Consider the following 24680-nt stretch of genomic DNA (forward strand, 5'->3'; position numbering starts at 1 on the left):
ATTCACCACTGACAGTGTATTGAATTACGTTTTTTCAAAATGGCTGCGATTCATTCATTGTAAATCGATTTAATTTGCTTTTTATGTAAAATGTGACCAATTGCATTAAAAATAGTACAATTGCACACTAGGTTTATGTTTTAATATTACTTTCAATCAGGCCGTTGCAACTTCTATACTAGCGCAATACAAAAAAATGGCGACAGCGTCGGCTTCCCCTGTGTATTACCCTGTGCGATAGCCTACTGAAAACTGCAGAAAAATGCTGCTGCCATCTACGATAGACTGCGTAGTGCTGTGGAGACTTATGCTAATGACAGAAAAATGCTGCTGCCATCTACGTCCACATGTTGTAAGCGTGACGATCGCTGACCTCACATCGACGGTCGGAGTTGCAATTCCATCGCACTTCGTGCTCTATTCTTTATTCCATGTTTCAATTGAAACGAATTAAAATTATATTTGATGCAAATACCATAAGATTTACTTGTGGGGCAAATGGACCGTAGGCATTTGGGGTAAATGGTCCAGTGTGACCTTATGATTATCAAGCTTTTAAAATGAGCAATGGAGACTTGTAACTGTGTGTTTATGATTGAAATAAATTAAAATTGCTGTAAAGGACATGGAATAAATTATATTTGATGCAAATAACATACGGTTTGGGGTGAATGGTCCAGTTGGACCATTTGCCCCAGTATAATTATCAATCTTTTGAAATGAGCAACGAAGTCTTGTAATTGTATGTTTGTGGGCTTATTCAAACTCATTGGACAGTTATTTTTATAATTGTTTTTATTTTTCAAGTCCTGTATGAGGTAGAGGTGTAGTGCAGTAGCAATAGCATCACATAAAATGTCTTTGATTAACTTGTAAATGACATTTTAATATGTAATTCACACTGGACCAATTACCCCGCTGTTGGGGTATTTGGTCCAACTGAAATAAGATTTTATCTGGTGTAGTCATGCTTCTTTTCAAGAGGTTTCAGGTTCTTGCACAGATTGCATATAAAGACATGCAGGTAAATATGCTTGGTAATCATATATATTTTATCAGCTCTACCTAGTGTTACATGTTTTTATAAAACAAAAGTGGTTTAAGTGGACCATTTGCCCCAGGTTCCCCTATATCTCATCAAAACGACGGGATCAAAAATAAATGAGTAGGGATTCTATTCAGAGAAATGAAGTGTAAAATTAGAGTAGGCCCTAGAGGAATGAATGAATGAATGAATGAATGAATGAATGAATGAATGAATGAATGAGTGAATGAATGAGTGAGTGAATGAATGAATGAATCTCATTTTGTACCACCTATAGAATAAAAATTGAATCAGTGAAGATTATAAAACAATAGTTTGCAGACGGACGATTCATTTATTGCGCAAATGGCTTGCCATACCCAAAATATCGTATATCGCCCAACGGAATGATGTTTACCGCCCAACTCTAAACGCCCGCCATTTTTTAATAATACTGATTAATTCCGGAAAACAACGTATTTAATAATCGAACTATATATATTCTTCATACATTTATTAGATATGACATTAAATATACATCCGGAAGTTAAGGCTATGTAGCTGTAACTTTAGGTTAAAGAAGAGAGTTTTAAAGTCAATAAAAGCATGACATTAAAAGGCAAGAAAGGTGAGTTAATTTGACATGTTTGATATTCATGATATTTAAGCTTAATGACCTGACCTTGTCATGCTTGTCAGACCGATGAGTTACATAGGTTTGATCCACCAGTCCCTTTCTAGGGACAGGAATAAAAATTTAAAAAGATCGTACATTAAGGCTTTAACATGATAATAATTTAAATTTATAAATCATAGGTCAGAGGTCAGCTGCGAAGTCAGGACGTGTGGCATAATACGGCGAGAGGAAAATCTCTCTGAAATCCCTTTTTGGGTTTTCATTCTCCCCCCAAATAACTGTAATATCTTTCCATCTAACTTTGGGAAGTGTTTTATTCCACACGCGGCATATTTACATCAGCCGAACCTGCACAAACTTCCAGCTACTTTCACAATAACTTTGCTGTAAAACAACTGGTGTAGAATTCAACAACCTACGCAGCCAAGATGGCGACCATGAGTTGCTAAATTCCGCTGCGGGGGCAGGGCTTCCAGTTCCAATAGTCGACTTAAAAAATGGGAAATAATCTGCAAGTATTACTATTTTGTCTATTAACATTGTACATCAGATCTACGTCCGCCTTATTGCATGATGCTGATGATGTAGAATTCACTTTTGACAACAAATCATCGTATGGCTTTTCAGCAACCACAAATAATGTTCTGGTATTTCATCAGCCACGTTATGACAATACAAGCATGTTGTATACAAATATGACTTTACATGTAAACCCTTTGTTGAATAGCAGTAAGAAGGTTATGAGCATGAAAGAAGGCTACCTGTTCATGGTTATCCTGCTGAGCTCTTGGGACATAGAATTAAATCCTGGCCCTTATAAGACAGCTCGTAAAGTGAAGTGGCCATGTGGCATCTGTGAAAGAAATGTGACATGGAATACAGCTGGCATACAATGTGATCAGTGTAAAGTGTGGTTTCATCAAGACTGTATGAACATGCCTACATGTGTTTATGAGGGAATGACAAATGTTTCCTGGTACTGTTGCACGTGTGGTTTACCGAATTTTAGTACATCCTTGTTCTCCAATTGGGCCATCAATACGTCCAATAGTTTTTCGAGCCTTGATCCTGATCTAATGTGTGCAAGCCCAGGTCCTGATCAAACGTGTGCAAGCCCAGATCCAATCAAGGGTCCAATACCCACAGCGACTTCATCACCAATTCAATCTACTCGTAAAAAGAACACTAAACCCTCAACATTGCGCTTATTATCTGCAAATTTCCAAGGTGTTAAAGGCAAGAAACAGCAGTTACTCCACTCCGTTGATGCGCTAAAACCGGACATAATTGTTGGAACAGAGTCTCTGCTAACTTCTTCCTTTGGTGGGAACTATAATGAGCTCTTCCCTCCTGGTTACAGATCCTTTACTAACAACAAAGGTCGTGGTATATTCATCTTGGTTAAAGAAGAAATACCTGCAACACTCGTTGAAGATCTGTCAATAAGTGACAGTACTATGGTTGTCCAAGTTAAAATCAAAGGGCAGAAACTTCTCCACGTTGTTGCCTTTTATGGTTCGCCAAGCGAAAAAGGATGTGGCTCATTTGATAACCTTGACTCGGTTTTATGTAACTTGCAACAGAAATACAAAGAGCAACATAGGCCTACTCTATGGTTGAGTGGAGACTTTAATCTTCCAGATGTAAACTGGGAGGATCATCAAGTCATGTCTGGTGCTACGAGAGCCCGCCAATCAGAATATATGCTCGATCTATGTCATAAATATAACCTGGACCAGATTCAGTTAGAACCTACGCGTGTTACGAAAACCACTGCTAATGTACTGGATCTATTCTTTACATCCAACTCATCGCTGACCAATGCCATTACTGTCATTCCAGGGTTCGGCGACCATGATGCAGTCTTGGTTGATTCATCGCTGAAACCGGAAGTTCACAAGAAACCACCTCGCAAGATTTTTCTATACAGCAAGGGTGATATGAATGGATTGAAATCAGACCTTGGGGAATATGTTGATAGCTACTTAGAGGTTTGCCAAAATCGCACTGTTGAGAGTAACTGGTTGAGTTTCAAATCCAAACTTTTTGAACTGATGGACAAGTTTATCCCTAGTAAGATGAGTACAACAAGATACAACGTTCCTTGGTTTAACCGAGAGCTTCATAGAATGAGAAGAAAACAACAAAGACTCTACAACAAAGCCAAGAAAAGCGGTAATCACAGACTATGGGAAAAGTTCAGAGAACACAGAAAGTTATACAACAAGACTCTCCGTGAAACGCAGAAATCTCACATCAAGAACATTTTTAGCCAAGATACAGAAGAAAATAAGAAAGCTTTCTTCAAGTATATAAAAAACCTCAAGAAAGACAGGAGTGGTATAAGTCCTCTGAAATCAGGCAACGGCACCGTCTCTGATCCTCAAGGGAAGGCAAATGTTTTGTCTGACTATTTTAAATCTGTTTTCACGCATGAAACATCAGGTGATATCCCAGAAATGTCTTCAAGAAAACAGCCAACAATTCCATCTTTGGCTTTTTCAGGTGATGGTATTGAAAAACTTTTACAAAAACTGAACCCAAATAAGGCCTCCGGCCCAGACAATATACCGGTTCGCATATTAAAAGAATGTGCTGAACAGATTGCTCCTCTCCTTCAAGCGCTTTTCACCCAAAGTTTGCAAACAGGGAATCTACCAACAGACTGGCAGACAGCATTTATTACACCCTTGTTTAAGAAAGGTGATAGATCTCTACCATCAAACCACCGTCCAGTATCACTAACATCAGTGTGCTGTAAGACCATGGAACATGTTATCTTCAAACACATCATGGATCACTGTGACACTCATAATATCATTACCGATGTCCAACACGGATTCAGGCGCAATCGCTCCTGTGAATCGCAATTGTTGGAAACCATCGACGACCTAGCTTTCAATGTTGACAGAGGCTATCAAACCGACATCGTGGTACTAGACTTTCGAAAAGCTTTCGACATGGTTCCCCATCAAAGACTCTTGTCAAAGTTAGAACATCTTGGAATCAAAGGGCCGATACATAGTTGGATCAAGACCTTCCTTACTTGCCGGAAGCAGAAAGTGGTGGTCGACGGAGCGGAATCCGTGGCAGAAGACGTGATATCAGGTGTCCCGCAAGGTACGGTCATGGGACCGCTTCTTTTTCTACTATTTATTAATGACCTGCCTCAATCCATCAAGTCGCAAATTAGGCTATTCGCCGATGATTGTTTGCTCTATCATACCATACGGTCGCAAGCTGACCATAAGATCCTCCAGGAAGACTTACACCATCTTGAACTCTGGCAACAGAAATGCTCATGCAATTCAACCCCAGCAAATGCACCGTCATCAGAATGACTAGCACCAGACGTACACCAAAAGTCTTTGATTACTCCTTATGTGGACAGACACTGACTCGGTTGATTCCAACCCGCACCTTGGCGTCAAGTCTCCCGCACCCTGTCATGGAATACACATATTGACAAAACAGTGAAAAAAGCAAATTCCGTCATGGGTTTAGTCAAAAGGAACCTTTATGCAGCACCCAAAGACACAAAGATTCTCGCCTACCAATCAATTGTGCGGCCAACTTTGGAGTACGCCGGCTCCATATGGGATCCTTACACAGCTAAAAACATCTCCAAAATCGAGAAAGTGCAACGCTCATGCCAGATTTGTATGTGGTGATTACAGTCGCCATAGCAGCGTCACATCAATGCTTAGCGACCTTGAATGGCCAACTCTTCAAGAAAGAAGGAAAGCCTCAAGATTAACAAACCTATACAAAATCAGAAACCAGGAACTTTTTGTCAACGCAGCAAATAAAAGGCTGATACCATCAAGGAGCACCCGCATTCATCAAGCGTGTTACAAACATTTGGATGCCAGAACAGAAACATTCAAGAACTCATATTTCCCAAAAACTATAGTCGACTGGAACGCCCTGCCCCCCAATGTCATCGGAGCTACTTCAACAACACAGTTCAAAGCAAGATTGAAAACACATCTGCAGCATAACTAACTGACCCTGACCCTCCATTGGCGTGATACTCTACGGAGGCGGTGCCAATTACGAAGCAGAAGCAGAAGCAGAATCATGCATCATGTATGATTCTGATGATGTACAATCCCTGGTACAATCATGACAATTGATTGACTATTGTTGACATTCATGCCATTGTCACAATGCCTGGACTGATACACGTGTACACACTGCGCAGCTCAAAAATTTCAACAAATTTTCACATGTTCATGTCTTTGTAATTATTTTAGTCAATCATGAAAGGTCGCTACTTCGGCGATCTTTTCCTGGCGATCCTGACTTTTAGACCACCCGAGCTATATTGCAAATTTATCATATTAAACTTTCGCAACAAGGTTAAAACATGTTTTCAACTGTACAAACATACCTTTTATTCCATTGAACAAGCTTTTTTTTGTTCCAAAATTAATGTTTTTATAGCTATTTTTGACATAAAAGAGCTGGTACCGGTAACAAAACCAGTGTGATGCCAGCTCCGAAGTTTTCGCGTAGCACAAGCGCTTAATGTACGGTACGCTGTTTTGACGGTAATTTACGCTAGTGTATCATGCATTTTCAAGCGCGTTTGACATTGTTTTACTGCGTGACGCAATTCTGCATTTATTCAAGATACTAGTGAATTTCTAAAAACGTAATGTATTTTACCCGTAATTTCCTCATTACTCAAAACCCTGCCCTCTTTCACAATATTTCAGCTTCTTGGATATCATCGGAAACATAGATTAATAATATTAGGTAGGTCACTGTATTTTTAAAGATTTTTTAGATGCTTTTTACGATGAAAATTTTTTTGAAAACAAGTGAAAATGTCCATTTTGCTAGGAAAGTTTTACCTCTAAAAACAATAAAAAATTATCGGAAAAGCAAGAAACATACCTTCATAAAATCAGCATCACTTCCGTCACAAAAAAAGATGATCAGATAAGTGGAAAGCGGCAAAGAATTTGTCAAATGAAGTAATTTTGTAAATAAAAATACATCGCGGTTTTCGAGAAATTTGCCATCTTGAATAAAAAATATGCAGATTTGCGGCATGCAGTAAAAACCTGTCAAACGCGCTTGATACGCGAGCGTAAATCATCATCAAAACGAGCGTACATCTAGCGTTCGTGCTACGCAAAAGTTTTGGAGTTTGCATCACCGGTTTTGCATTCAGCTCTTTTACGTCAAAAATTGCGATAAAAACATGGATTATGGAACAAAATGAAGCTTGTTTGACAAAGTAAAAGGTATGTTTGTATTGCTAAAAACATGTTTAACCTTAATGCGAAAGTTTAATTTGATAAATTTGAGATTTTAACCTTATATAGCTCGGTGGTCTAAAAGAAAAGATCGCCGCTACTTCCATGACTTCCAATTCTTGTCAGTATGTGTATTTAAGGCCTACATCCCAAGACTTGCTTGAGAAGTCTAGCCAAGAATTTGCTCACCGATTGTCTGATAGCTTCACATTCTAGGCTAGAGACCATGACCATTGCATTCAAAATCTAGTCGGATTCGCTGAAGCATGCATGTGCATGACACCGTGTGAAGCAATGGAAGTTCAGAAGTAAACACAGCCGATTGGACAAGCATGACAAGCGATTGCATCAAAAATGTTGCTCAAATTATACTTCAGCAAAATTTTAGACTGTTCAAAATAGGCAAATCTTGCTCAAAAGATGCAGTTGACTCATCGAAATAACTTCCATCCAAATTTCAACATTAACAGAATAAATAACCACCTGTCCGACCGAAAAACGATAGGCTAGCAACGCACTCTAGCATTGAATGCGTAACTATCGTGTGCAAATTCGAAGCTAGAGTCCTTGAGTAACCCAAGACTTAATGTACATGTACGGAAACACATTTTTGTGCACAAAATTTTAGGCCTATAACAAAATGTATATTTTTACAATTTTGTTCTCAAGTGGGTTCTCAAGTGGGATTTATTAGCAATTTTATTTATTATAATTTTATTAGCAATGAAAAGGGTTGATTTATCTGTGGCATGTGTCCGTGTCCATGTCTGTATTCGTATCCGAGTCCTGCCATGAAAAACCCGCCTAGTAGTAATGTGAGGTAAGGAATTAATATTCTACTTCTATTTTACAGGTGTTTGAGAGCACACTCTGTATATCATCGGCACAAGAAATCATTGAATCACCAAGATGGTGATTCGCTCAAATTGCACCATATGCACTGAGGGCTTTGAAGGAGAAAAGCCAATCGCTGCCTGTAATTGTGGACACACATTTCATGAAGAATGGTAAGTTGTCTGATTCATCCTGATCATGTGAAAGTTGGGATAAAGATACCAGTTTGAAGACTGCATGGTGTTTTTTATAATGGTCAATGGGTGTATCTTGTATAATTTACTTCACTAACTGTCAGGACAATTTAAATCATGATTTAAATCAAATGATTTTTTAATCGCTTATTTAAATCAACTTTGATTTTTACCATTTTTGATCAATTTAAGTTAATTTCATTCTTAAATTGACTGCTTTACTTCATTTATAATGCTTCTACACCTTTTGGATTAAATCAATTGCTAAAATTCATCTTCAAGGTACAGTATTCAATAGGGTTTTTTTTTCATGATTTTACCAAATTTTGTCTTTGAAATTTTAACATTTAAAAACATGTTTTGAGTTTTTGATAGCCGATGGGATTGCACATGTGTCTAGTATTCCATTGGTCTCTTTCGACTTTATCATGGGTTAAAAAAAAAAAGCAGCTCTTGGAATTAAAAAAATAATGATTTAAATCAAAAAAGCTTTTTAAACAAAAATTTAAAAAAAATCCCCAACCCTGTTAACTGTTAACCTCAACCATGGCAAAGGTAACATTTTGCTGGTTGTGTAACTAGAATATGCATGCAACCTTTTGCCAAATTTCGTGGATCTAGTGCCTTGAGAAATCGAAGCAGACAGACCTGTGAATAAACAAAATCTCTGGTCATAATATAATTTGTCATCCTAATCTTTCACCTGTTTAACCAGTCAATAGCACAATAGGACTTGATGCTATTGAGCTATTGACTGGTTAAACAGGTGAAAGATAAGGATGGCGAATATATATGACCTGTGATTTTGCTTTTTTCATGGATCTTTCTGCTTCAATTTTTAAAGGTACTGTCCACGGAATGAGAACATCTGATTCCTTGTATGCAAGTTACAATCTGGTTTTAAAATCAAGTGATATTGTTGTTGGAACTTGGATGTGTTTGATTTTCATTCTTCCTATAAACAGTGAGGAGCAATTGCCGAATAGTCTTATTATAAGACTCACTGTCACTGACTGCCCTACCCCAACCCTAATCCTAAACTCCGTAAACGAGGACTGGACTCAAGTCTAGCAAGTTGCACCCTATTCGATAATTGTACCAACAGTGATGCTTTGAGACTCTTGTAACATGGGTTTAACTGCAATTGTTGTTCACAGTATTCACAGATGGGTGCGAACTTCATCAACATGCCCCCAGTGCCGGAGCAAATCTACAATGAGAACCATTATCAGGTTGTATTGGGAGAAGCCGGATGAGGATGAGGAGGATGTAGACCCTACAAAATTAAAGGTTGGTATTCATCTCTGGGATAATGATGTCAGAGGATGATACAAAATTAAAGGTTTTTGTTCATCTCATGATGTCAATACAAAATTTAATGTAGGTATATAAGGTATTCATTCATATCTGGGATGAAGTTGAAGAAGAGGGGGGGGGCACTAGTCACTCAGTCCAACACACCACTAGTCCGACACACTGCTAGTCAGACTACACAAATTCTCTATGCGTCAGTCCAAAAATGAAAAACACTGCGCTAGTCCGAAAAAGCATGCACTAGTCCGAAAAATGAAAACCACTGCAACAGTCCGCTAGTCCGAATCTGAAAACACTTTTTCAGTTCGACACGCGGCTAGTCCAAATCCGAAATACACTGCGCTAGTCCGAATCTGGAAAACACTTCTTCAGTCCGACACTGCGCTATTCCGAAACTGAAAACCATAGCGATAGTCCGAATCTGAAAACCACAGCGTAGTCCGAATATCGGAATAATGCAGTGTTTCCCAAATTCAAATTCGGACTAGCGCAATAGTTTTCAGATTTGGACTAGCGCAGTGTTTTTTAGATTCGGACTAGTGAAGTGTCAGACTGAAGGAGTGTTTTCCAGATTCGGACTAGCGCAGTGGTTTTCGGTTTCGGACTAGCGCAGTGGTTTTCAGTTTCGGAATAGCGGCTTGTCGGACTGGCAGAGTGTATTTTAGATTTGCACTAGTGGCGTGTCGGACTGGTACAGTGCATTTCAGATTCGGACTAGCGGCATGTCAGACTAGCGGCGTGTCGGACTAACGCCCTGTACCCGAAGAAGAGTACTGGTATTTAAAAAGGTCAGTTTGCATTTGGAGACTCGGTCCTGAATTCTACATGTACAAGTGGTTGCAATGTTTGCATGGTTAAACTGGAAGGTTTCAGTGTGAACTGTGATGCCAACATTCTTTCCATTTCTGAGGCCTCATTCATGGTTTTATGTTGTTGAATTGGAAAACTTCAGAACTTCTACTTCTGCATGGATCATTTTAGGTGTTGTGCACTTAATGACTTAAAGGGCATTTCGTGATCCACAGCCTCATCCCCCCACTTTTCTCAAAAAAAGTTGAGATTTGTATACCACTGGAAAAAATATTGTCAAATTTTAATTTTGTTCTGGTATACCAGAACGAAATTACAACAGTGGCCTATGGAGCAGTGTAATACACATAATCATGCATAACTCGCAAACACAAAATCGGAATCAACTGACATTTTGGGAATAAGCTTTTTTCGTAAATATCTACTGAAAATGTCATAAAAAGTGGATGCTAGGATCACGAAATACTTCTTTACATGGATTTCCGCAGTAAAGTAACTTTTTATACTTTTTAAACAAGGGGTTTTTAGTTAAAGATGCCATCCAAGTTTTGTTTCAAGTTCCTTAGAGAATTAGTTGAAGTTGAAACTTGTCCATGTAAATTCTGTTCTCTCTGTCATCGTTACAGTTGAAGGTGAAGGTGGTGAACTGGCTAAATGGCCTGGTGGCCCCTATAAGTCAAGCAACAATTTACAGATTCCTACTATTAAATAAATGTGGAATTTCATTTGAGTCGATATCAGACTGATTTTGTTTGATCGCATCACATACATAAGATTGATTTTGTAACACTCTTAATATTCCTAATATGTTTTTTTTTATTTGTTTCAGAATGAGTTGGATACCCTTAGCGCAGAGTTGGCCCGCAAAGACCAGGAGAAGGCAAAGTTTCTTAAAGAAAAATCCGAGTTTGCGAGACACTGCAGAAAAAGCAGAACAAAATCAAAACTATCTCTAACAAGCTGGCCAGCGAGCAAATAACGACTGACACACTAAAGGTACGGACGCACTTTAGGTTTTACAATCATCATGTTTTAGTACAGGTACATTCAGAGATAGGGCTATTTCAGTTAAAATCCTTACAGCCCCCTATGGAAGACATGACCTTAATTTTCCACACAGGGAGTGTGAATTTCAAATGGAGTTGCCTGAAAATGGCAATTCCATTTGAAATCTACACTCCTTGTGTGAAAGATTAAGGTCATGTCTTCCATCTAGGATGTCAACTTTAATAGCCCACTTTCTATAGGAAATAGTTTATGACACTTCTGTATAAAATCAGTATAACTATTACTGGAGCTGGTCCGTACATCGGTCTTGGCATGTAGGAAAACAACAGGACAGAAGGAAGACAAAACAACAAGTTGTTGAGTTCCAAGTAAACGTATATATATTATTAAAAACACACTGTAGACAATGACACAGTTGAATTCAACAAATCAAATAAAGGTGACACATTAAGTGAGGTATACAGCTGTGAACAATCCATGTGTTCTACCAAATCACGAAAGCGCTGAAACTGAATAATATTGTGCATAGGAGTACTATCGTGCGGGCAATCTGTGGAAATAGCAGGGGTGTGATTCTTCAGGATTTTTCCTGATTTCCTGCATTTTTTTGGCCAAAATTTACGCAACATTATTGATTTCAGTCCATTTTGTGGCATTTTAGCCCAATTTCACACTGTTTTTCAGGATTTTCTACTACTTTCAGGATATTTCAAAAGCTTTGAATCATACCCCTGAAATAGCCATGGTATGGATCCAGGCCTACTAAAAGTACTACTTCTGCTATAGCACAAATAGCCACAGTTGTAAGAAAGTGTGCAATTTCTGCGAATATCACAAATATATATATAGCTGCTGTTGTAAGAAAGTGTAAAATATTTGCAAATAGCTATGAATAAACCTACTAATACAAAATGTACCTGTAATTGTCTGAATACTCTACAGGAGTGTTCAATTTGTAATTTAGCACAAATATAGCCCAATTTAGGCAAAATTTACTTCCAATTGCATAGCCTAGAGTTGTTAGAAAATTTGCAATTTCTGTAAATAGCCACAGGTAGCCCCATGTAGGCAAAATTGACTTCCAATTACACAAATAGCCCACACGTGTAAGAAAGTGTCAATTTGTGTAAATAGCACAAGCAGCTTACATTTGTATGAAAGTGTGAAATGTGTGTATTAGTAGCCACAGATAGTACTATTTAGGTTTGGTTGAATACCAATTGCATTATCATGGTCAATTACAATTCCATTTTAACGTCCAACAACAACAGTACTCATGTGAGAATAGGTTCTTGATTAAGAAATTGACTTACACCTTCATTTGGGACTTTTTTTAAATATGTGATCTGATTCTGCTCCTGCTCCCACAAAAAATGAGCGTAAAGTCACAAGTTGCGAGATTCAAGACATTCCAATTGTTGAGTTGATGTTCTTTGCTTGAAGACACCTGCATTGGCAGTGGTATGTCCTCGTGAATGGGGACAGAATTGAATTGATATGCTTGATACTCTGTATTGTATTTTATAGAAACAATTGTCACTACTGAGTCTTCAGATGGAGGAAGCTAAAGCTGCCAAGAAAGAAGCCAAGAGATTGAGAGAACAACTTCAACTGCTTGAAAGGTAAAACAACAAAATTGAAGTCTGCTGAGCTACCAGGGGAGCACTAAAAGCACAAAAGATCAGTCACTGCAAAGTGCAGTGCTCCTGACTCAGGGGAACTCTACATACACAAAGCATGACACAAAAAAGGCTATATAGTGTGAGATGTGAGCAAAGGTGTGAGTATTTGTGGGAGGGTGTCTTGTGGGTGTGGTGAATCAGTTAGTGAGAGTCGATAAGAGTGATGTACATGTATGTAGGTGTGATATTTGTAGGTAGAATAGCCAAAAAAAATAGTAAAAAAGGCATCAATACAATTTAATCATTGTGATCCATATAGTGAGACATTAGTTGAGATTTAAAAGCAGATTTGCTGCAGGTGAGAAAAGAATCGCTGATGTCCGATGGAATTGCAGATAGCTTTTGTGACAAATGTCTTATGGTCCCCAAACATGGATAACAGTTTATAGCCAAAATAGGGAGGCATAATTCTTTCAAAACTAGAATAATTACTACAGCAGCAATGCAAGCATGATTTTACATTTTACAGGCAATTTGCATCTCATACCATACCTCATGTTTTTCTTAATTCTTGTCCAACTTTTTTTTCTGCCAGATTTCAGCTTGTAATAACCCGGGACTCTGAAGCAGTTGAAGACATGTTGAATGAATCTGGCGATGGGCCTAAAGCAGCTAGGGAACTGGCAACCTACTGTGTAGCACTCAAGAGGTAAGGCTGATGAAAGTTGATGATGAGTGTCCTGTCAACCGCACTCACTTCATTTTCTACCCAGTTGCGGTATCTTTTTGCAAAAACATGGATCTTACCCGAGTCCTCAAACATTTGTGATTTATTCTGTATTCAGTCATTAAGATTAAGGTAGAGTCCGAAGTTTACCGTTTTCTAAAATCCATTTTCTGTGTTGTAATCTGTGTTGTAAAATTTGTAAATCCGTGTCATGAATAAACCTTAAAATGTATAAACAATGATATTAATGTCACAATAAAGTGTTCAATATCGCGATCATTATGCTCTGATTGGAATATTCTCACGATAATAGGCCGACTATTACGATGTTTAGAGGCATATTGGGGGTTCATACCTTGGTAATATACCATTATTTCGGTATTATTAAACAGTATTTTTATCATACAAATTGACATACACAACTCATGATTGTTTTTAACATTCATTTCTCTTATCTTTTAACAATTTTTGTCACATCATACAAAAATGGCATTTTCCGTGTTGTACCTCCGATTCTGTGATTTTCTTCTGTTTTCTGTAAATAGGAAAACTTCGCACTCTAGATTAAGGGCAAGATGCAATTTTCTGTATTTGTGGTATCTTGTCTACAGCAAGTGATGGAAGTGATGATAATCAAATGTTTTCCAAAGAAACACTATGATATAAGGGTGGGCATTGCCAATGTTTTCCATGTTGCGATATTATGGAAAAATGTATTGTGATATCGATCATATCGCGATAAGTTGTAAGACCAGGAAGCTCAAACACTGTCCATGATAGGCCTGATTTTCACACAATTTTCGACAAAACTAATAATTGAAATAATATTAAATGGATTCATTGAAGGAATTAAGTACATTCACTCAGTCGGACATTGCACAAGTGCACACATAGCAACCAGCTCGAGGAAGGGGAACTACACATGCGCACACTGGTTTTACAAGCCTTTTTCCCCTTCGTGATGTCAGCCCTAACAAGAGAATTGCAAGATCTTCAAATATTTAAAAAGGTAAAATCTGACTACAAACTTGGAAAATTATTGCCAAATTGTCAACTTCATTCACATTTCATTTTTTGAGTTGTTGAGTCTATAGTTTATGAATGTTGTGAACTATTTTTCATTGCAGAGAGTTTCAAAATGGAAAAGACTCTAAAAGGAGGTTAAAAGAAGAAAATGAAAGGCTCAAGAAAGAAACTTCATATAAAGGCAAAAAGGTAAGTATTCATGGGCAAAAAATTGAAATGCAAAACGTTACTGGGCAGGAAAAACCTATGTAAATTTGCACTTATTTTGCAGGTATTGTCAATTTGCAGGGGACACAAAAAATGCCTAACTGTTAAAAGATGTTGCTTTTTTTATCAGCTAAGTGTGTTTGATTTCCTGTGCAAAATGAAAATACCTTCAAATTTGATATTTTGTACTCAAGTGTTCCCATTTTTGCCAAATGAATAATGGTGAAAATTTACATAGGAGGTTTTTCCTACTCATCAACGAATGTAAACAAGTTGTATGTGCCTTCCAGCATTGCTTATCTAACTATGATAGCCAAAGAAAATAGTTTTGTTGCTCATAAAATGGGACAAATCTGGAGATCCAGTCAGTTGGTCGTTTTGTTAGTTTGTTTTTCCCTCTAAAGTTTTACAATGCATGAAAAATAATCTTAAGCCAAATGCCATCATGAGGTCAACAATGGGCCATTCTATTTAAAATCCACACACAACCTATGGAAGACATGAACTTAAAGCCTTAATATACAATCTTTTTTCAGAATATACCTTTATTTTTTTCAAAACCGATTTTTTGGCATATTTGTAATACTTACACATGTTCCAACTTAAATCTATGAGCAAACTGTCAAATTTGCCCTATTTGTAGTAAAACGGGATGATTTTCTGTTAGTCCGACATATTATCATAATTTTTAGATTATGATAATATGTCTGAACAATCTCAAATCGTAGTCGCCTACGAAGCCAGTTTGGTTGCCCTCCCTCCACATGTGGAGGGAGCGTAGCCAAACTGGCTGCGTAGGAGACTAACTCTGAGGCCGCCCTAATCCAAATAGTGCGAGATATTTCGAGTGATAGAGGTGAAGTTTATGATGTTGTTTCCTTGCAAATTTCCAATGTTTTGCGTGTCAAAATGTATTGGGAACTTTCATAATGATTGCATATTATCATTTTGGAAGAAAAAAAGAAAAATCTAAAAATTTAAAAAGATCGTACATTAAGGCTTTAATCTCCCACACAGGGGGTGTAGATTTCAAATGGAGTTGCCCATTTAGGTAACTCTATTTGAAATTCACACTGCCTGTGTGGTCATGTCTTCCATACAGGGTGCATGGATTTCAACTGGAATAGCCCATTGGCCTACTGAGTATCAAGACAATTCTTTCAATAAAACTTGTTCATTTTTCAGCGAAAAAAGTTGAGATTTTAACAACAATTTGTGCAAAAAGGCACAGATAAAGATTAAGGTTGATTTCTCGGAACAACAGTGAACACTCTCCTTGTTTTTATCCCAATGATAACAAAATATGTTTTTTGTGCTGTTATTTTTTTCTCATTTCGCAGGTGATGGAAAGGACTCTTGAGGTTGAAAGACTTGAGAAACGTTTGAGAAGTTTAGAGGATGACCTCAATCAGGTTGAGGCAGAGAAAGCCGCCATGAAAGACAAGATGGCCACTCTACAAAGGGCGCTTGAGTCGCCGAGCAGCTCGGGGAGTAAAAGTGCAATATCTAGATTAATCATGGAAAGGTAAAAAGTGGCTTTGTTTTGCAAAGAAATAGCCTACAACCTCATTCCTGGGAGTCGCAGTGAGGTGTACTAAAATAAATGCTACTTGGTTTATATTGGGGAAATAGGGCAACTATTTTCTCCGTGGTAATAGCCATTATCCTTGAGTTGACAAGAATTCTGTAATCTCATTGGTCAAACACCACTTGGATAAAAATCTGTATTACCTGCGTACTCATTAATATACAGGCAGGCAGGTAATATTTCCCGTATTAACTACGTAGTCCTAACACGCCCGCATCTGCGTAACATATCCTAAGACTCGGGCGCGTACTTCACAATGCACTGTTAAATAGCAAGGAAGAAACTAGCCTACTTTTCAGTTAGATTATCAAACTAAATTCCTTCAGCAAAGTTTACGAACAAGTTGGCAGATAGTAAAATTCATGTTCACTAAAGGATAAATAACTCACATGATAATAATATGGATAGATATTCACATGAAATAATAATATGGATAAATAGTTTTCGTGAACAAACAGGGGGTAACTAATAGTATACCTTGGAAAAATAATTTGCCCTATTCCCCCTCACCATGTAGTATTTTAATACAGACAGAAAAAGAATTTAGGTACTAGTTATGTTCATCCTGTATATCCTAAACAGAGACAAATAAGTCAAAATTAAAACTAGCAGCCAATATCTCTGCCCTTTAGCTCTGATTTAAGTTCTGATTTGTTAAATTGGTTGAGAATTAAAGAAACAGTGATCGAAAACCGAAGAAAGAAATTAAATCAAAAGTTGCACTTTAGTGTTCTAATCAGTGGAAAGCACAGCGCTAATTCTCTTGATCGAGAACGCTTTGTATACAAATCAACAGGACCTCCAATGGAGCAATCTGCATTTTTTCGAATTTGCCTCTTCCTTGGGATGTGGGATCATAGTGTCTTTATTTTTTGACAGATTTCAATGAATGAGGTCTTAATTCCGAGCTAAAAGATGCAGCTATTGGCTGGTGGTTCTAATTATGATATATTTGTCTTTGTTTAGGATATACAGGGGTGAAAATAACTGGTACCTTAATTCTTTTGCTATCTATATTGCATTCAGCCTAGAATGTGCCAGTCCCTGTATTGTTGTTATATCGTTCATAGATTGATCTGATATGGGGTAACAGTGGTGGGTTTGTCATATCAGAGGCCTTGCCGTTTAGATTTTAAAAGCGAGTGGTCAGTCATTCGCTAGCATGATGCTAGGGGAGTGGTCGAATTATATCACTCTCAGAGCTGAATCACTCTCTAGGTGTAAAAGATCATTCATACCAATAAGTAACACTTACGCACTGTTGACATCCTCTCTTTCGTTTTAAGGGATTAAGGTGAAGTTATTACGATAAATCGCATACATTGAAAGTGCTGTAACTTGAATGTAGTTCAATTTTGGGTGATTTGTTGCGAGTGATCTTTAGTGTCTAATGGGGAGTGGAAAATCGTTCACTAGAAATTTAGTTTGGGCGAACAGTGGTGAGCGAGAACAATCGCTCGCCTCAAACATCAAGGGCTGATATCATACTGTAAACTCACTGAGATGTATTCAGAAATATTATAAAACGAATAAAACCTCATTTTTATTGTAGTCCTGCACCTAGCCTTCTACAAAGACCAAATCTGAGTGGGAACGAGTCCATTGATCTGGATGATGTAACCATGAACCCAGGAAGCCCAGCTACTCCAACATTTCTGGAACCAAGCCCCAGTATACAAGCCAAAACTGACTGCAGAGAATTTAATGTGCCATATATCAAGACTACCTCTGCTGCAACTAAAAGAAAGAGGGTAAGTTCTGTGCAGAAGTCTATAGTTAACAAACTACCCTTCAAGTCTTCAAGTGTTACTCTACTATACCATTTTTCACCCTTTGAGCGCATACATGTGTATGACAGCGCTTTGAACAAACGCTAGCATTTTGAAGCTGTGCCTGTTGAGGTCACTGTCACATCAGGGTGAAAAATGGTATAACAAAGGTAAGCTTATCCATGGAGTAAGGCGATGATTCCCAGAAATGTGCAGAGTGCAGAATAACAAACGGTGCAAGTAAAAAGAATGGGAGAGCTGATTAAATGACTTGGTGAGTAGCAGTGGGGTGCAAGACCCTCACTGCTGCAAGAGCTATGGCCTGGAGAACATTGACAGATGGTGCTGCAACTACTTCTGCAGACTAGCTTGTTCCAAATTAGAGTTGTCTGCACGAAGAAAATGCGTCAAAGTCCATCAGCAGTGATGATATTCAGCATACAAGAGACAGGCAATTGTTAAAGCTATGATGAAAGATTTCCATCAAATTTTAAGTTTGTTATTCTTTACTTAAAATAATGAAATGATTTTAGTAATAACTGTTAGGAAAGGTTTCTGTCCCCTTTAGGCAAACGTGAAAGAAACTCCACTGGCTATTTTGGCCGTTTAACATGCAGTTCGATGTTGGACTTAATGTGTGAATAATAATATGACATGTCAAAATCGCTCTGGTGACCTGACAAGCACAACAAATTTGGCTGATTCCATCTAAGTGTAAGTTAGGACATGTGTAAACATTACAAATATGCAAAAAAAAAATCAGGTTTGGAAAACCTAATCTATTTCATATTATAAGATCGGTTTTGCCGCTCATTTGATATGCTTTGTTCAAAGCTTTGCTCTTCTCAATGTTTTAGGCAAATTTTAGCTACACCAGAAAACATTACTGCAAAATTGCTGTTGTGTTTGCCCCAACTGCCAAACACGCTCCTAAAAACGTCAGTTGATATACCAGCCTTTACATTTTTTTGTTCGCAGTTAAAAGAGCAAGAAGAGGATGATGCAGTAGTGATGTCAGCCATTTGTAATTCAAGTCTATTTAACTCCAAGAGACCTCTTAGAGAAAGCCAGTCAATTACAAAGAAAGGTTACAACGGCATGGGAGGCCATGAGAAGTTCTTCAAGAGTGTATCCTTTATTATTGTTATTGTAATGTAAGAGGTTGTAACATATTTTTGTTCACAATTAATTTACCAACAGTGAAAATTAGTGAGTGGCAGGCATATTGCTGATAGCGATCGATATGCAGAAGTGATGCATGCTTGGAAGGAAAAGGGCTCAAATTCGCGATCTCACATGACAAATTTTATAGCTTTGAGCCCTTTTCATTCCCAGCATGCATCACGTTTGCCCATCGATCGCTATCAGCAATATACCTTATTTCAGGTCCATAACTTTTTTCACTCATTAGTAATTGTTAGAATCTGAAATACACTTGTGAAGTAATATATATCATGTATTACCTTAAGTAATTTCATTGCGATAGCCTCAAAATTGAGTGATTTTCAAAAAAAGTAAAATTTGCGTGTTTTGAAGCTTAAAATTGGTCACAATACGTGATATGGAAAACACTGGCAATGCCCAAGGCTAATAATAAGTCTCTGCAATGCAGCACACCAAAACTTATTACCTATCTGTTTATAGTGAGCATGTTAACTGCCCCAAAACAAACCACAGTAATGGTGAAATCACAGTAGAAACATGCTGAATGCCCACTGGGCTATATTGCAGTTGAAGTCTATACACCTCCTTTGGAAGACATGACCTTAATTTTCCACACAGGGAGTGTGAATTTCAAACGGGGTGACCTGAATGGGCCACTCCATTTGAAATCTAAACCCCCTTGTGGGAGAGTAAGGTCGTGTCTTCCATAGGGGGTGTATGGATTTTAAACTGGAATAGCAAATGTATTTCTCCATCCTTAAATCCCTGCTCAAGTAGTACAGGGTTTTAGACTGCTAGTGCTGCTCTCATTTGTCAACTTTCTGGGTTGACAACTGAGAAACTCGTGTTAAGAAAGTGTCAGACTTTCCTCCAGTGTCTGGTGATCCGAGACTGCGCAGTTGTGTCCTAATTTACCTTTTGACCGCGTTTGTTATTGAACACATATTTTTAGAACTTCAGAGCACAATCTTGTCACAACAGCATGGTACACTATACGATATAGTACGAGTCGAACACATATGTAGACGACTGAAGAATTTAGTGTAATAGGGTTTGGCAGGAATGCAGATTGCTTTATAACATTGTCAGGTTTATTCTGAGGTCAAACCAGATCTTACAGGACATAAATGAAGTTATTATCCTTAACCGTAGAAATTCAGAGTTTCGCCAACTCCAAACCGGTGGCTAGGAAAGCTGTCACAGCACTACGCAAGAAGACTGGACTCGCTTTTAAGACCACACCACCACTACCAACTCTGGAAAAATTCTTATGATTGCTAGCTGAAGACTTGTGAAACATTGAAAACCCAGAAGAGGATATGAAGAGTATATAAGTGACCATATTGGATTGTTACAGGGGGTGCCAAAATAATGTACCTCTCTCAATTATGGCAAAACTGTTTACAATTCAAGAAATCTAACTGTCAACAGGTTCTTATTTTCTTGATTTATTTCTTTTGTGAATGTGTGTGAAGATGACTACAAATTGTGAAAGCCTTCTGTAAAAGATGATTTTTCAGGCATCTAGATAATTTGTGATGGTGTACAAGGCGCTGGCCAGGGTGGACATATCACAGAATATGTACGCTACCATATTCCTTTTGCTGCTGACCCCAGAGGTACACTGCTGTCCAGCTACGTTGTTTGTTTTATTTCTTCTTTTGCCTGGGTTACTCATTCAGTGGATGTTTTAAGGTATCCTCTGTTCTTCCATGAGGCCCAGGGGCTACTATGTGGCTACTCTAGGGCAGAAACCTGACTCTCGATCTACTCCCACAAATCTTTATCACATAATGAATACGGAATAAGTCTCAAATATGTAGGGGACTAGATCGGGATGAAGGTTATTAGACCAAACAATATTAGACTAAATGGACATTAGACTATATGATTATTAGACTAAGTGGCAATTAGCCTTTCTGGTAATAGACCAATTGAATATAGACTAAACGGGAATTAGACGAAATGGTATTAGACCAAATGGCAATAGACCCCTACACAGGTACTTAGTCTAGTACCAATGAAGTTGCTCGGCAGCAGTGTACCTATGGGGGTGGCAGCTATAGGAATCTGGTAAGTGTACTTCTGCAGGGTAGAAGAAGCCTGAGTGCTGATAGTTCATACTGTGGTTGCATGGAGAATGGTGGTAGAGTTCATACTGTGATTGTATGGAGTTGAGGTTTCTTCAGATACCTGGTTAACACTGAGTACGTATCTGCTGATTGGTTACAAGAAGACCATTATGATTTATTAAGTCAATCAGCAACATGGTAAGAATGGCAACATAGTTCATTCTCTGGTTGTATGGAGTTGAGGATTCATCAATCATCATATACCTGGTTAACACAATGAGTACTAACTACCTTATGATTGGTTATAAGAACACCATTATGATTTATTGAGCCAATCAGGAACATGGTTAGAATGGTGGTAGGGCTGAAGAGGATTATGCACTAGATGGACGCTGTAACTCTGCATCGCACCATTGAGTATCAAAGAATAGGCATAAAGACCTGGATCGTAAGTCTATAACAATTTTGAATTATGTTGACATCACTCACACCTGTACGATGAGCATCTTTGAAAAGAGCGGTATTGTATTTAATCTATGATTGTACACATACACAGACATGACAGGTGATGAGTGCAGCCTACTTGTAGTGCAGGCCAAAACATTCAAAAATTGTATTCATCTATTGCTAATTCTGTTACATCACTACTTCTATGGCAAATTATAGTGCTATTGCATATTATACAAATATTAACTGTCTATGAGTGTGATGGTCGAAATATAATCACAAGGTGAAAGATTGATTGTTCCATTCCACTCGCTGGAATACATCTTTCACCGAGTGATTATATTTCGACCATTACACGAATTTAAGACAGTTAATATTTGTTTTATATCACTCGTACATAAATTCTGTTCCTTAAAAATACTATTTAATTAGGGAATACATTTTTTCATCAACATAACACCATGTTTTGCCGTGATATACTTCACATTTAGGGGTCCACCCCGTAACTAAATAGGCGAGTCTAAAGTCAGCGCACAGCTTGGCGCAAGCGCACTACGGCGCAGCACTATGATGGTAAAACCTATCACACGGAGAGGCTGATGGTAAAAATTATAAATGGTAGTCAACCAATGAACTGTCTAGAATTTATGTACGAGTGATATGGTGTGATGAACCGCTGCATCATTGGTGCTCAGGTGTAGAAGTTTAATACTAACTTTGGTACTAACCTTTTTACAATGTGTATTTGTAACAGATTATGTAAAGTAAATTTGTATATAATTATTACCTCTTCAACATATATGTTATTTGTATAATTTAACAGAATAAAGTAGCTTTAGAATATGGACCAAAAGTACATTTTGTGTATTTAACTGGTATATCCTATCAGAGTGATGCTTATGATAGAGTCCATAGATTCATTAAAGGTGGGTAACCTGATTGACAGCCTCATCACCCCACTTTACCCCATCAAAATGCAGATTTTGGTATTGGTGAAAGATCATATTTTTCTCATGTAACATACAGAAATTAGGCGTTCCAAACTTCCAAATCGGTATATTTCTGGAGAATCATCAAAAAACTGTCTTATTAGTCTCGATTGTGGACGTTTGAGACTAATTCAACAGTTTGTTGATGAAATTTTCGGAAATGCCATTTACATCAATGTTAATGAGAGAAATAAGATTTCTTATTTGATATCAATTTATTACATGTACATGATCATGATGGGTATCATGGTATCATAAATGTCAATAAATTCCATAAGGAATTAGTCGCATTTACAAGGAACTTTTACGTGTTCTTTTTGAATGAATAATTGAAAGGGGCAATATTTTATGTTATACCTAAAGTTTTAAAGTATTTGATATTGCAAATATATCATGTCACTCCCTTTAAAATTATGGATCTGTAGAAACAAAGGTTGTTTTTTGATGATCTGAGTGGAATACACTTTTTGAGTTGGGTATGTTTTGGCAAGTACTGTTGCATTTTTCAACACCAGATGAGATGCAAGTGTATGGAATACTTTGTCATCTCCATGTTTTTGTGTCCTTATTGATCAGTTTGGCAACAGGTTCGCTCTTGCTCCAAAAGCAATGTCCAACGAAATGTGTACTTCTTTCCCAGATTGTCTCTGAGAGGCTTAGAAAGTCTATATTCAGCTCTTTATTAAGTTAAGGTTTATTCATACTACGCCACAAAACAATTGCTTTACGGTGCTGTGCGTTGCTAATATATTGATTACTTTTTTTTTCAACTCAATGCAACTCATCGCGATACCGCAATACACTATTTTGCAGAACGATGCAGTGTGGCAACGCACCGCAAAGCAATTCGCTGGTGAGTGATGTAATAATCGGATTAACTACCATAGCAATAGATGAGAAAACAATTTTTGATTATATCGTGCTGCACCACAAACAGGTTGCACTCATCAGTCACCTGTGTATGTCTGCAATCATGAATTGAATACAATAACGCTCTTTTCAAAGATACTAATCTTACAGGTGTGAGTGATCAGTATGATATGGTTCAATGCAGAGGTACCGCGTGAACATACTAGTGCAGCGCGATATAATCAAGAATTATTTATTTTCACCTATTGCTATAGTAGTTAATCCGATTATTACATCACTTCGCCCGCGAATTGCGGCGTAGTATGAACAGACCTTTGGGTGCTGTTTCCAATAGATATCGACATTCTGCTCATCAGGACACTATATTGTTTCCCAGTGTCAAACATTGTGTTGCCAGTTGGTTTATCTGGAGATTTTCCGGTAGATGTCTCATTTAAAACAAACCATCACCATTATTGTCTCGCCTGATAAGGCAGGAGACTATATAATCACTTTTCCGTATGTGTGTATGTATGTGTGTGTGTGTGGATGTGACAAATTTGGTTAAAGTTTTGGTTAAAGTTTGCCTTCCGCCTATTTTCTTGGAGACTAGGGGTTGCACGTTCCTCAAACTTGGTGGGTGGGTGCATCTTGACCCGAGACAGAACCGGTTTGTATTGGTTAGTGGGTCAAGGTCACTGAGGTCATCTAGGGGTCATCTGAGGTCAAATTAGTAAAAACTGTCGTATGGGCATGAAACTTGGTGGGTGCAGTCAACATTTAAAGCCAAATTTGTGGAAGGTCATTTCAAGGTCACCAGGGGTCATCTGAGGTCAAATTAGTAAAAACTGGTGTACGGGCATGAAACTTGGTGGGTACAGTCAACATTTAAAGCCAAATTTTTGGAAGGTCATTTCGAGGTCACCAGGGTCATCTGAGGTCAAATTAGTAAAACTGTCGGATGGGCATGAAACTTGGTGGGTACAGTCAACATTTAAAGCCAAATTTTTGGAAGGTCATTTCAGGGTCACCAGGGGTCATCTGAGGTCAAATTAGTAAAAACTGTCATATGGGCATGAAATTTGGTGGGTGCAGTCAACATTTAAAGCCAAATTTTTGGAAGGTCATTTTG

At 37.9% G+C, this 24680-nt stretch overlaps 1 protein-coding gene across 1 annotated transcript; it reads left to right on the forward strand.

Annotated features, from left to right (window-relative positions):
* The first annotated feature begins 1452 nt into the window (after positions 1-1452).
* LOC140143504 (E3 ubiquitin-protein ligase TRAIP-like) lies at positions 1453-20590 on the forward strand. The gene is given in 12 exon segments (XM_072165335.1): positions 1453-1652; positions 7782-7935; positions 9114-9246; positions 10910-10979; positions 10982-11076; positions 12616-12710; positions 13306-13419; positions 14565-14652; positions 16011-16195; positions 17811-18009; positions 19006-19155; positions 20352-20590. Coding segments are annotated over 11 exon segments (1341 nt in total). The 5' UTR covers positions 1453-1652; positions 7782-7837; the 3' UTR covers positions 20466-20590.
* Positions 20591-24680: the final 4090 nt, after the last annotated feature.

The sequence above is a fragment of the Amphiura filiformis genome, unplaced genomic scaffold (genome assembly GCF_039555335.1).
Source record: "Amphiura filiformis unplaced genomic scaffold, Afil_fr2py scaffold_22, whole genome shotgun sequence".
In the NCBI taxonomy this organism is placed as follows: domain Eukaryota; kingdom Metazoa; phylum Echinodermata; class Ophiuroidea; order Amphilepidida; family Amphiuridae; genus Amphiura; species Amphiura filiformis.